At 43.5% G+C, this 12,851-nt stretch overlaps 1 protein-coding gene across 1 annotated transcript; it reads left to right on the top strand.

Moving 5' to 3' along the window:
* The first annotated feature begins 4,342 nt into the window (after positions 1–4,342).
* det1 (DET1 partner of COP1 E3 ubiquitin ligase) lies at positions 4,343–8,787 on the top strand. The gene is made up of 8 exons (XM_068739675.1): positions 4,343–4,591; positions 4,698–4,964; positions 5,053–5,265; positions 5,440–5,663; positions 5,748–5,877; positions 6,282–6,472; positions 7,156–7,347; positions 8,059–8,787. Exons 1-8 carry the CDS (start codon positions 4,343–4,345, stop codon positions 8,246–8,248), a joined length of 1,656 nt encoding a protein of 551 aa, XP_068595776.1. The 3' UTR covers positions 8,249–8,787.
* Positions 8,788–12,851: the final 4,064 nt, after the last annotated feature.

The raw sequence follows: 12,851 nt of genomic DNA, 5'->3' as shown, positions 1-12,851 counted from the left end.
TCACTGCCTCTACTCCACCACAGTTCAGAGAAAATTATGCATTCTATTGTTTTTTTATATATCAGAATATTTATATAATACTAAAGAAACGATGTATTGCTATGGATCAAAATACTCAGCTGTATATGACGTACTTTAGTTTTACTGTTGTAAACATCATATCACTTGAGGTGAGAGTATTTCAATTTTTCTCAGTCACTTTTGGTGCTTTTCTCAGATCAGAAGGAAAATACCGAGTTCTGACTTTGTCTTTTTTTTTGCATTGGAAAACACAGAGAGAATAAAGTGTCATAATGAAAACATGACAAAGCCATTTGACTCTCTTGCTCATAAACGATGATGTCAGGACTTTCATTTTGATGACACTGGCAGTTCCATTGACATGAAGACTTGCTTTTGAGAATGGACTATCTATATTGAGCAGATGACTGCAACGGGGGGGAATCACCATCTGGATCACCAGAACATTTTGCAGCTCTCTGTGTCTCAAGAGAACCTAAATCAGAATCTCTTCCTTCATCTTGCCAAGTGGTATTTAGGCCTGAACCTAACCAGACCTGCAGTAATAGCACAACACAACAGGGAAAATTAATATTTCACCCTTTTAGGATGATACATGGGAGAAGCAAGGGGACCTACGCAATATTAGGCAGGCGGTCATAAAGTTATGTCTGATCTTTGCATCTTATCTGTGGTCTGCAGAGATGTTTAGATGCCAGCATGTTCAGTTCTGTGTCCTACACATATGTTAATTAATAATAGAATAGTGAAGCATAGCCCACAGCTGCATCCTCCTCTCCCCAGACTCCTCCTCCTCCTCCACCACTCTCACAGTCCAACGACTCGTTGCAGAGCTGAGGATGCAATGTGAGCCTCCGTAATGCATTTGTGATGACTGTAATTTTTGGGAACAGAAGCACAAATCATCCATTGTCACATGAAGACGTGAAAAGTTCACACTGCATGTGGATGAAAAAGTTATACTGTTAAAATGTTCTATTGTGCTCGGAAATTACGCTGGATGGAAAAGCTGAAAGCTTTTTTTTTTTTTTAAATGCCAAGTGTTTGAGTAAAAACGATAGCGGAAGTGATGAAGCCGTGTCTTTCTATCTGCTCCCCATGCCTTCAACAACCTTTTCTAAGTGGCTTTTACATAGGAGTTTTATCCAGTCAATGAATTTTCACGATAGTATTCATCCAGACGTCCTTTAATGCAAATGCTCTTTTAAGAATTTCTCTTCTAATGGCGATAATAATGCCAATTCTAGGCTTTCCTGTATTTTAAATCAATCACAAAAGAGCTGAAGTCCCAGAATGCACCTTGGGCTCACCTGTTGCGTTTCTTTACCATCCCTTGTTTTCCTGATTGTTGAAAAGACAACAATTTGATGTTTTCAAGTAACCAAGTGTTGGTGTAAGAAGAAAGTACACTTAAGAGACAAATTTCTGTCGTGTTTCATTTGGAGAAAGAGATGTGATCAATTCAGGAAGAATAGCCACAATCCACAGGAGGCCAATGCTCTTTTTTTTTCAATAAGCACTGTCTTCTGGTGGACTTTTTTTCCTGGCTAAAAGTATATAACGCAGCCAGACACAGCCTCTCCATCTCTTCTCTACTTCATGATGCGAGGGTCCTTGTGGTGAGGGGCTTATGAGAAACTAAATGGAGAACAACCAGAAACTAGCGCAGCGTTCCTATTTTTAATTACCCTCTGTGGGTTATTGTTGCAGCACACACGCACACGCACACGCACACGCACACTCACACCCATGCCCACTCACACACACATTGACACGGCTCTTAAACTCAAATTCATGCACACAGACTTCACGCGAAGCCAAACACACACACATGCACGTCTTGAAGCACAGGTTTAATCAGACATGGTTGAAAGGTAAAATGCCATTAGATTTTAAAGTGGATAATTTCACGTCCTTCTCTCCATTTATTTCTTCATTTTTCTTTTCAAACTGGCCTTTCATGCCCACTAGATGTGCTTTTATTGAAAATTACAACACTTAAGCCAGACTCTATAGTCAGGGATAATTACACAAAGAACCATTAGCAGTCATCCAAGACCAATGTCCTGTGAGCATTTGTCTTCTTTTTATAAGGCTTTTGTTAATCAGTAATAACATGTCTCATAAGAAAGGGGACTATTCTAATGTAATTATCTGTAATTTTGCGGCACAAAGAGCAGGTTACGTTCGGCTCACCTGTGCTCCATCCTGTTATAAACAGATGAATTAAATTAAACACTGGTGGTGGACCAAATAAACAAGACGGATACACAGGAGGAACCGTGGACAGATGTCTGTTGAGCTTCCCGGTCAATTTAGTGGAGCAACAACCATTTACAATTGACCAGTAAATGGAACTTTTTAGAATAACTGTCTGTATGTTTGACTCTGTGGGGTTACCTTGAAATATAATCCGCTAAAATTACCTGTTTGAAATTATATACAATTTTATTTGGTGCTGGGATGCTCGAAAATATATGAGGTTAAATGAATTTATCTACACGTGTGATTAAAATCATGTTAATGACAACAATATGACAATGTTTATGTCTTCATCTTATTAAGAACATTAAATAAATATGATATCCTGTTTGTTTCTAATGTATTCAAAGTCATTTAATTTCTCAGAAATATACTGTACTGTGACCATCGTGTGTTTGATCACATTTGCAGATGAAAAGGAGCACAATCACCGCCGTGAGTCTGCAGTCCCTTCTGGTTCTGGTTCGGGTCATTGATAACTGGATCCTCAAGCTTCAAGTACAACATCCTTCCAAGGCTGCATTTCAAGACAGCATCACCTGAATGTTGATCTAATAGCTCAGAGAAACACAATGCACTGTACTTCAAAGCTGCTGTACTTAAGCAAAAATTACCTTTGTCGATATGAAGGACAAAAATTCAAGTATTGTTTGTTTGCTATGGCTCAAACATGATTTAACAAATAACAAGTGTCTTTCAAGCGGTGAGCTATAGATGTGAAGGCTAGCGACTGTATGTGAGAACCACTGACTGTCAAAAACTGGAGCAATATTACTTGAATACTGGAGTAAGTGTCTTGAATAAGGAAACACCGGCATGTGGACTGGAGAACCGACCTTCAAAATTAGCCAAAATGATAACAAACTAACTGGTGTAACTACACTTATTCAGAAAAAGAAATAGGCATCAATAAAGGGACAGAGACACTTCAGCAGGCAATCAGGTTTGGACCTTCTGGCCTCATCCCCAACTTAAAGAGGGACGTGAAGATTTGTTTTGATGGCATTAATATCATGCAGTCCTAGAGAGAAATACCGAAGAGGGTTCAGTCGCCAAAATAAAAATTCTGAGACAACGGTATGCTATTTTAAATGTATTATTGTACACGCAAGATACACGCAGACGTTCAGATTACATCAATATGAGATTTATTTCAATACAAATGTCTTCTCATCAAAGTTGCAGTACTGTGTTTCACCTGAGGCGGATTTTGCGGCGCTGTTCACATCAGCTCTAGTGCTTCATTTCCTGGTTTCTTCTTCTTCTTCTTCTGCGCTTCACCGTTTCACAACAATCACATCGGTGACGCGTAAAGACATCAGACAGACGGGCTTTCGGTGAAATGTGAAAGCATGTGGCCATTTTTGCGTTTAACCTCTTAAACTAAACATCTTTTTTTTTTTTTTTGGAACGTGAATTAAGACGGTCTTTCGCTAGCTTCACCTGTTGTTGCTAACAAACCGAACGAGGAAGTGAGTAAATTGCTCTTTGTGTTCAATGTCTGGTTGTTTAAATTACCTGTAATATACTATTTCTGTGGGCTGAGCTGATTACACTGTCTCAGGAGCGTTCTTTAATATTGTGAAGCTCTAAAAGAGCTTTGTGGTGTTTCTAAAATAACCTCGATGCTGTCTCTGATTGGTTCTACATCTGTACAATAACTCCTTCATTATACTGTTGTATTGCATGTAGAAATATTTTGCAGCCTGAGCCGTACTGTTGACTTTAGATCAGTCTCTTTTGCATCATTTGAGCATCTCACCTCTAATAGTCCAGACGCCATGTTAATGAAATATTCCTGCTTTAGGTGACGTTGTGCAGCTGTGTTGTTTTGCTTGATATTGGGATTATCATCATTATCTGTGGATTAACTTCAGCAATTTCATGTCATGCAAATGTCATTTTTGCTTGCAAACCAAATTAGGACTTAATCCTAACTCCCTTGTTGTTGTTTTTCTACAAAGCAGCAGTCGCAGGACTATTCTTGTGATGTAGTCTGACTGGCTACCCGTCTGATTGATCTCAAGTTCCGCTCTTAGAACATTCTCCAATCACAATAATGGATGAGGACACTCCGACCCTAAAACCCAGACGGATCCAGAACCAAAATGTTGTTCATCGTCTTGAGAGGCGAAGGATCTGCTCAGGCCGACCCGGAGCTCACTGGTACAGAGTGCGTTGCTTCCACCAGAACCTTTTCCCCAACTTCACCGTGGTCAACGTGGAGAAGCCCCCCTGTTTCCTGAGGAAGTTCTCACCAGACGGACGCTGTTTCATCGCCTTCTCCTCCGATCAGACGTCTCTGGAGGTAAGACTGAAACCTTTCTTTTGAATCCTTGAATGACTTGTCCATCCATTTTACCTGAAGCGGAGTGATGAGGAAAGGTTTTTAATATCCTATGCTATTCTTGCAGATATATGAATACCAAGGCTGCCAGGCAGCTCAAGATTTGCTAAGAGGCCAGGAGGGAGAGACTCTGCTAACGGCCAATGACCAGCGCTCCCTTAACATCCGAGGCCGCCTGTTTGAACGCTTCTTCTCTTTGCTCCATGTCACTAACGTGGCCTCAAACGGAGAACACCTCAATAGGGAGTGCAGCCTCTTCACAGACGACTGCCGGTATGTCATCGTCGGGTCGGCTGTGTACGTTCCCGAGGAGCCCCAGCCTTTCTTCTTTGAGGTAACGATACCGATCACCCAGGAAACCAGAAACTGCTTGATTTGTTGACTCAGACTGCCCCTTTCATTCATTTTCCATCACCCACAAGGTGTACCGGAACAACGAATCTGTGACTCCCAACCCTCGGTCTCCTCTAGAAGACTACTCCCTCCACATTATCGACCTCCACACAGGCAGGCTGTGTGACACCAGGTCCTTTAAGTGTGACAAGATCATCCTGTCCCACAACCAGGGCCTCTACCTCTACAGGAACATCCTGGCTGTGCTGTCTGTCCAGCAGCAGACCATACATGTGTTTCAGGTGAGCAGATTATGCTGGCTTGACATGCTGCAGTTAAAGCTTTCCAGCTTATTGGCAGATGCGTTGCAGCATCTGTGAAGTCTTTTCCACATTTAAATAAAATAAAATGGACTTAAGAAAATCTTTATTTCCATCTTCCCTCGTGTCTTTTTTTTTACTCCCTCCCTTTCCCAGGTCACTCCAGAAGGAACGTTTCTCGACGTGAGAACTATCGGGCGCTTCTGTTACGAGGACGACCTCCTGACTCTTTCAGCTGTTTACACCGAGGCTCAGACTGAGAGTCAGCCGGGCTTCCCCCGCCTGTACACTGACAAAACCATCAACTCCCTTAAACACAGGCTGCTGGTCTACCTCTGGAGGAGGGCGGAGCAGGACGGCAGCGCCACCGCCAAGAGGAGGTAAACGGCGTTACTCTGACTTTATTCCTTCCAATCTTGAATCAAGTCTCCGCTCTTCATCCAGCTCTCGCTTCCTGTCGCCAGATTCTTCCAGTTCTTTGATCAGCTGCGGCGGCTGAGGATGTGGAAGATGCAGCTGCTGGATGAACACCACCTTTTCATTAAATACACCAGCGAAGACGTGGTGACGCTCCGAGTCACCGACCCCTCACAGGTAGGAATGCGCGGCAGCAGATTCCTCGCTTTGTTGCGCTCCCTTGTCTCGCTCGTGTCTTTTGTTGTTTGGGCTGCGAGACTCTGACCCTCCTTCGCGTCTCCAAGGACACGTTTCTCCTTCAGCTCCTGCTGTCCATTCATGGTCAACAACAAATGGATCTAATTAATGGGCTTTATTGACACGAGCTCTATTCATCTCGCCGAGTTTCGTATTTACATTCATGTTCTTTACTCGTATCTAAAAGCCAAACGGAATGATTTGTTTTGCTCTAATAAACCCGTCACTGTCGCTGACTTCTTTGGCTTGTCGCCGGTGAAGACCAGGGTGGATTGTGGCGTAGCTTTAACACCTAAGTCTGTGTTTCTTTCATCCAAACCATCACTCCTGTCTTCCCCTCGCAGCCATCCTTCTTTGTCGTGTACAACATGGTGTCCACGGAGGTGCTGGCCGTCTTCGAGAACACCTCCGACCAGCTGCTGGAGCTTTTTGAGAATTTTTGCGACCTTTTCAGAAATGCTACGCTGCACAGCCAGGCGGTCCAGTTCCCCTGCTCGGCTTCATCCAACAACTACGCTCGGCAGGTTCAGAGAAGGTACTGAGGGAATACTTCAGGTTTTATGCATAGCCAGTTCTCGATTATTAGGCAAATATTGTGTGATTTAAAGAAAATCTAAATCTAAACTAGATAGTTTAGTTACAATTGTGTTCAACATATTAGTGCTATGCATTCTTAATTGATAGGAAATATTGTATCTTCATACATGTAGCTGCCATTGTGTACAAGTTGCAATAGATGTTGTAAATAGATTGTTTTTTGATAAATAATATGCCACTAATTTCACATAGAACCTCAGTGATAGAGTGCAGAATCATTTTGTCCAAAAGGGGGGGTGCTCTTCTTTTAGGAAGTTTACGGTATACCATATCAATTCAACACGTGCACTTGGGTCACCGTCCTGTCTGTCCAAGGATCTTTTCTTAATGAAAGACACGTCTGCACCTGATGTTCTGAAGCCAAAATGTCAGGGGGGGGAATTTGAAGACGGTGGTTAGGAAGGGAACCAGATCAGTGGCGATTGCCTGCAGGAGGGAAGAGCGTTTAGGACTTAATCTGGATATAAAAGAGAGACATTAAAGACCGTTGTCATGGCTGCAGGAGCTCTGATTGAATTTTGAGATTTGTACCGCTTTACAAGAAGCTAGCATACAGCTAGCATACAGCCAGTTTACAACGTTTCAGTCACCTTGCTGACATCCTGTCCGTCTGCACCTCAGGTTCAAAGACACCATCGTGAACGCCAAGTACGGCGGGCACACGGAGGCGGTGCGCCGGCTGCTGGGTCAGCTCCCCATCAGCGCCCAGTCCTACAGCAGCAGCCCCTACCTCGACCTCTCCCTCTTCAGCTACGACGACAAGTGGGTGTCAGTGATGGAGAGACCCAAAACCTGCGGAGACCACCCCATCAGGTAACGGTCTGTCATGTGATTACTAGCAGTCGTGGCAGAACCACTTTATCGATACGTTGCTTTCCTGTTTCAAAGGTCATTTTAGGAAAGATGAATTATGTCAGCAGCCACTGAAAAGTCTTCATGCTCAGCTTTTATGGCTGCGAAAGAAAACTGGCTGGCATTTTTTTGTTATTTCATCAAATAGACTGAAAATCAGTCTTTACCAGCGGTAAAAATAAATTATCACCCGCACAGCCACTTCTTTAATGTCTATTTGGATTCGGACTTTTGTTAAAACAGTCACATTTACCTGCCGACTGTGTTCAGCAACATTCCTGTGGGAGTTCATCAGTTTCCTTGCATCTAAGCGAGCGATACACGGGAAGGGATCGTCATTTTGACGCCGTCACCCGCCTGAGGGCGTTTGCTGCATCGTGTTTGTCTGACATGTTTGCAGCGTGTCTCTGCACTGTGAGGACGTTTCACGCAGTCCTGCTGCAGTGCAGGCCGTCCTCTGCAACGCCTTGTTTTACGTCCACCCAACTACAAGGAGGCCCCTCCCCTTTTGCTCTGAAGGGGAGGAACTCCTGGACTTTGAGCTGTCTCAGCTGCATTTATTCTAGCATTAGTTAGCTGCTAACAGCTACTAGCTATTATTATTGTCTCCTAGTTGTGGGTCGACTTTTGAATAAAAAGCGTTTTGCTTTGTCTTCATCCCTCGCCCTCTAGGTTTTACGCCCGGGACTCAGGCCTGCTGAAGTTCAAGATCCAGGCGGGTCTGTTGGGGCGGCCGGTAAATCACGCGGTGCGACGCCTTGTCGCCTTCACCTTCCACCCTTTCGAACCCTTTGCCATCTCCGTCCAGCGGACGAATGCGGAGTACGTCGTCAACTTCCACATGCGGCACGTCTGCGCCTGAGGACATTGTGAATGTGTGCAACAAAAACTCTCACGCAGTCATAATTGCAGGGCTGTTGTGGCTTCTGTTGCCACTTACTGGTGACAATCCACCCAACGGGAAGCACGAAAGGCCACCCAACAGTCGCCCTCTTCTCCTCCTCAGCGGTCCTCTCCTGATGGAAGCCACTGTTCCACTTCTCTTTTCTCCCTCCATCACACTTCTGCCCCTCCTCCGCGTCCGCCTGCTCCTTCTTTCCCCGTCCTCCGCAGAACAAAGAGGAGCCTGTAGGGAGGAAAGGCTGGAGTAAGTGTAAATGGCGATGTAAAGAGAGTGATTGATGTTGAACGGAGGTGGTGGAGCCGCAGGTAGCTGGAAGTGTTTTCTCTTTCCCGCCATGTGCAGAAAGCCGCTTGTGGAGTTTGTCCACGACTAGACGCTCCACAAATTCTGTCTTTGTTGGATGTGGACGGAGGTAATTATTGTATTTTATTGTTTTTTACATTTATTTGATTTTTTTTACATTTTGTCACTTTGTATATATTTTATGTCAATAAAATAATCTACATTTTTATAAGGTTCCAGAGGAAGGGAGTTTTATTGCCTACGCCAAGGAGGTCGTGTTTTTGTCCGTCTGTCTGTTAGCAACATAACTCTAAAAGTTACAGACGGATCCTGGTGAAATGTCCAGGAAATGTTGGGAATGTTTCCAGGAAGAATAACATGTTGGTGATGATCCAGAAGAGATCCTGGATTCTCCATCGCTTTGAAATTACCGTTAACATTGCAGTAAATGGAGCTTTGTTCCTCAATATCTTGATTATTGACTGATGTTTATGGAATTTGACACAGTCATGTAGGGGGGGGGGGGTCTCTGTTATCAGTAAAAAAGAAATTATAGCATTAATGTAGGACGATAATCTTTAATGTCAATCACAATATTGTGGGCGACTGAGGTGCTTGGCCAGAAGTCTGCTCTCTGAGTGCTTTTCTAGTGAGATTTGAATTTTGACTGCGTGCGTGCGTGTGTGTGTGTGTGCGCGCGCAGGTTCACTACTTGTCCCATCTGGTAATCTGTTTCTGCACTAGCTGTTCAGGCAGTGGATCGTGCTCAGAAACATCTCACTGCATGTGTTAATGCCATCAAGCCTTATAATGAACACACAAGTGTAATACAAATGGAGTCCAGCTCGGCTACGGTGTGTGAGGTCCATATCCTCAACACCTGACGTGTTTACATATGAGATATGCCATTAAAAACAGAAAGACAAGCATAAACATGTGCACGTCTGTCCAGCCTCATTCATGAAGAGGCCTCCATGATAATCGTATGCAGTAAAGGCAACAAACACACCCAGGAGTGTACCCCCCTAGCCCCTTGTTGCTGCAGCGGACCCCGGAGATGCCGTGTGTCGGAGACGGATGGACTAACGGAGGGCAGAACGTGTTACTGTAGAAGTTGGAAAGAAACGACTGCTGACGAGAGGGAAGCGGGATTGATGAGCATGTATTCTGCAGCTGCTTTTGCATAAGCACAATAAACACTGGATTGTAGACGGAGGCTCGTTATGTCATAATGATTGTAGTGTGTTTGTGCAAGCTGGTGTGTGACAACATGCTGCGATAATTAATGAATTACAGGGGGGGGGACGCAGCGGGGACGGACCGGCCTGCACATAGGAGCGCACAGGATGACCATGGAACATCTAAACAAGACTGCTGGTGTGTTTGTTCATCCTCAAGCAACACCTGAGCTGTTTGATCCAGTTTCATGCTACAAGGGTTATTTTTTATTTTACTTTTTTACAGTTCTCTGCAGGAAAAATTAGCTTGAACTTCACAGAAAAAGTGAGCAATTATCAGCATTTCAAATCTCCCGAAAAGCCAAGAAGGCTGTCGGACCCAAGCTGAATGTGCTGCAGGATTCTTCAGCGCAGAGTGAGATCAGATTCGACGACATGAATCCAGCACAAAGTAAAATATTTTGTTTGTGTACGAATCAGAAAAGCCCGGAGCCTTCTCCGTGACCTTGGTTGCTACAGAAACATAACTGCTCTCTGCTTGGTAGCCCGGTCTTTTCTAATTGCCGTTGCCGTGGCAACAGCACAACCAATGTAATCCTGAAAAGGCCACAATCAACAGTGTTTCCTGTTGCAGCGTTCGTTTTCTCAGAGCTCTTTCTCAACACCTCTGAGAACTGGTGTGCGAGTGTGGACACGGAAAGAGCCTCAACCCCAACTCACAGACGTGAAATGAAATTCCGAAGAAAACCAACCATCACCGAACATTTATGTGCCTGTTCCTTCATTAAATCTGGGACATTTTCATTTCAATGTATCTATTATTCCTGCCGACAAAATAACAGACAGATGAAACCATCTTCCTTGACTGAGGTGAAAATAGGAATTGTGATTTATTTGAACACTTAGCAACACTCTAGCAACACAACTCAAAACTTTACGGATGGATCTTGATAAAATTTTCAGGACTAGCTTGATTGATTATTGACGGATGTTTATGGAATTTGACACAATCGTGTAGGATGGGGATCTCCATATTACCACTGTATTTCATCCGGATCCAGATTGCGGATGTTATTGAGATTTTTCTAAGAAATGGTGGTACCCTTGCGTTTGGGCCTTCTGTACATTTAATATTAGAGATGTATATTTCGAACAAGCATCGTCTTATAGCTGAGTCGATTCCACATCGGAGCAGGTCAACAGATTTGTTCTGTCTTTAATACCTGAGGAGACAGATCCAGTTGAAATCGGGGTACATTTTCACAACAAAACTGTCTCGTTTTTGAACCCTGTGCTTCTCTATGTTTTTTTTAATGAAAAATTCCTTTTTTTAATGAACAACATGTCAAGAGATAATTTGGCCAAACGCTATTTGACTTTTGTTTCAAAGGGATTTACCAAAGACTCGAGTCCACAGACGAGGTTAATGATTGTATCACATTAATTGTTGGAGTGACGACTTCATTATCAAAGCCCCTGCTTTATGGCTGTATGACGTAGAACAGAGTTGACTAAAAACATGACTTTTATGGAACACCTGTGTCACACTCAACGAGGCCAAAATCACCCGAGCAGACACCAGTAAAACACAATCTGATCATCGGCCCAGCGCTGGCACACAGCACGAGTATTTCCTGAAGGCTCGTTGCTGTGGTTTCAAAGCCACTCTGGTGGATTTAAGAGCCTCGCTACGAGGAGAGCAGTGTGGGGTCTTTGTGCTCCATGTTCCATTTCAAACCGGTGTAAAATTCAGGGGAGATGTTGAAGGAAGACGAGGAAACCATATGGATCAGAAAATATTTATCATGTTCTGACACACACACACAAAATACCCACGTTATTATTATTCTAAATGTTCGTGCCCTATTGTTCCTCTCTGTAATTACTGCCATTCCGTTTTACTCCACAGCTGTTCAGTGTTAAGCTGCTGCCTGTCTGTTGTAGTAAACTCACTTTGTGTCACTGTGTCCGATAGAATTAGATGCACACCTGAAGGAAAGGGAGGAACATATTTGTTCCAAAACATAAAGTAAAGAGTCGATGGGTAGTTTGTCTTCAAGCTCATTTCTAGCTTGTATTTAATCATAATTATGATTTTTCTTTCATTATTATGAAGCATTAGCATAGAGGTGCACACACATCTGTTGCCTGGCTACCCTCCTTGCAAATCTCTGGAGATCCGTTCAGTAGATGTTGTGTCATTAGGGGCAAATTTTTCTTTTTTTAATAATGGACCATTTTTATATATAGATATCTATATATAGATATACTGTATATATATTATTCTTTTCCAGCCCATGCCCCATCCTTCTGCATAGATTAGCAATAATCCATCCAGCGGTTTTTACATAATTCTCTTGACAACAACCCCCCCAAAAATTCATCTCACTTACAAATCATAATCCCTGCGGTGACAACACAAATAAAATACACCAGTTGTGCTTCGTCCGTCCTTGTCTCTTCCTTAAATCGAATGCAGCAAAACAACCAGGTTGAATGGAAGAGAGTGCGTCCTAAATAATGTGTACAAACTATTTCATGCAGACCCCAGCTCACTTTTTGCCCCTTGTATTCCTCTCCCGTTATTGTTATCGACCACTCTAGTATTGTTCTTTCCTGTGATATATAAGACTATAGCCGTGTCAACATTTCATATCGTGTGGATTAGAGTTTCGGTTGTCTGTGCGACTGAGTCCGGTCCTGGAGAACAGGATGAAATTAAAGCTTCAGCATTTAATGGGTGGAGGGAGCCGGCCGGAGCACACCGAGGAGGGAACGAGTGACTCTAAATATTGACAACAAATATTTGACCCAATGGTTGGAGTGTCCCCTGACTCAAAGGACAGGGCTCTCACACAATGTCCAAAATCCCAACTAACAATTCATGTTATCACTGTCTACAGCTGCCTTTGACCTGAAAAGAGCGGGGACGGGTTGATGCTTCATATTCACACCTACACACACACAGTAGTCACAGCTCTGCACCGCGCTTAGACAAAGACACACTATGGCGTATGATTATTTCTAACTGACTTCATATCAAGTGCACTCAGACACACACACACACACACACACACACTCTCAAACACTAATCCCGATGC

The sequence above is a fragment of the Brachionichthys hirsutus genome, chromosome 5 (genome assembly GCF_040956055.1).
Source record: "Brachionichthys hirsutus isolate HB-005 chromosome 5, CSIRO-AGI_Bhir_v1, whole genome shotgun sequence".
In the NCBI taxonomy this organism is placed as follows: Eukaryota; Metazoa; Chordata; class Actinopteri; order Lophiiformes; family Brachionichthyidae; genus Brachionichthys; species Brachionichthys hirsutus.
Note: the sequence above shows the minus strand (reverse complement) of the source record. Positions and strands in the feature narration are given on the sequence as shown.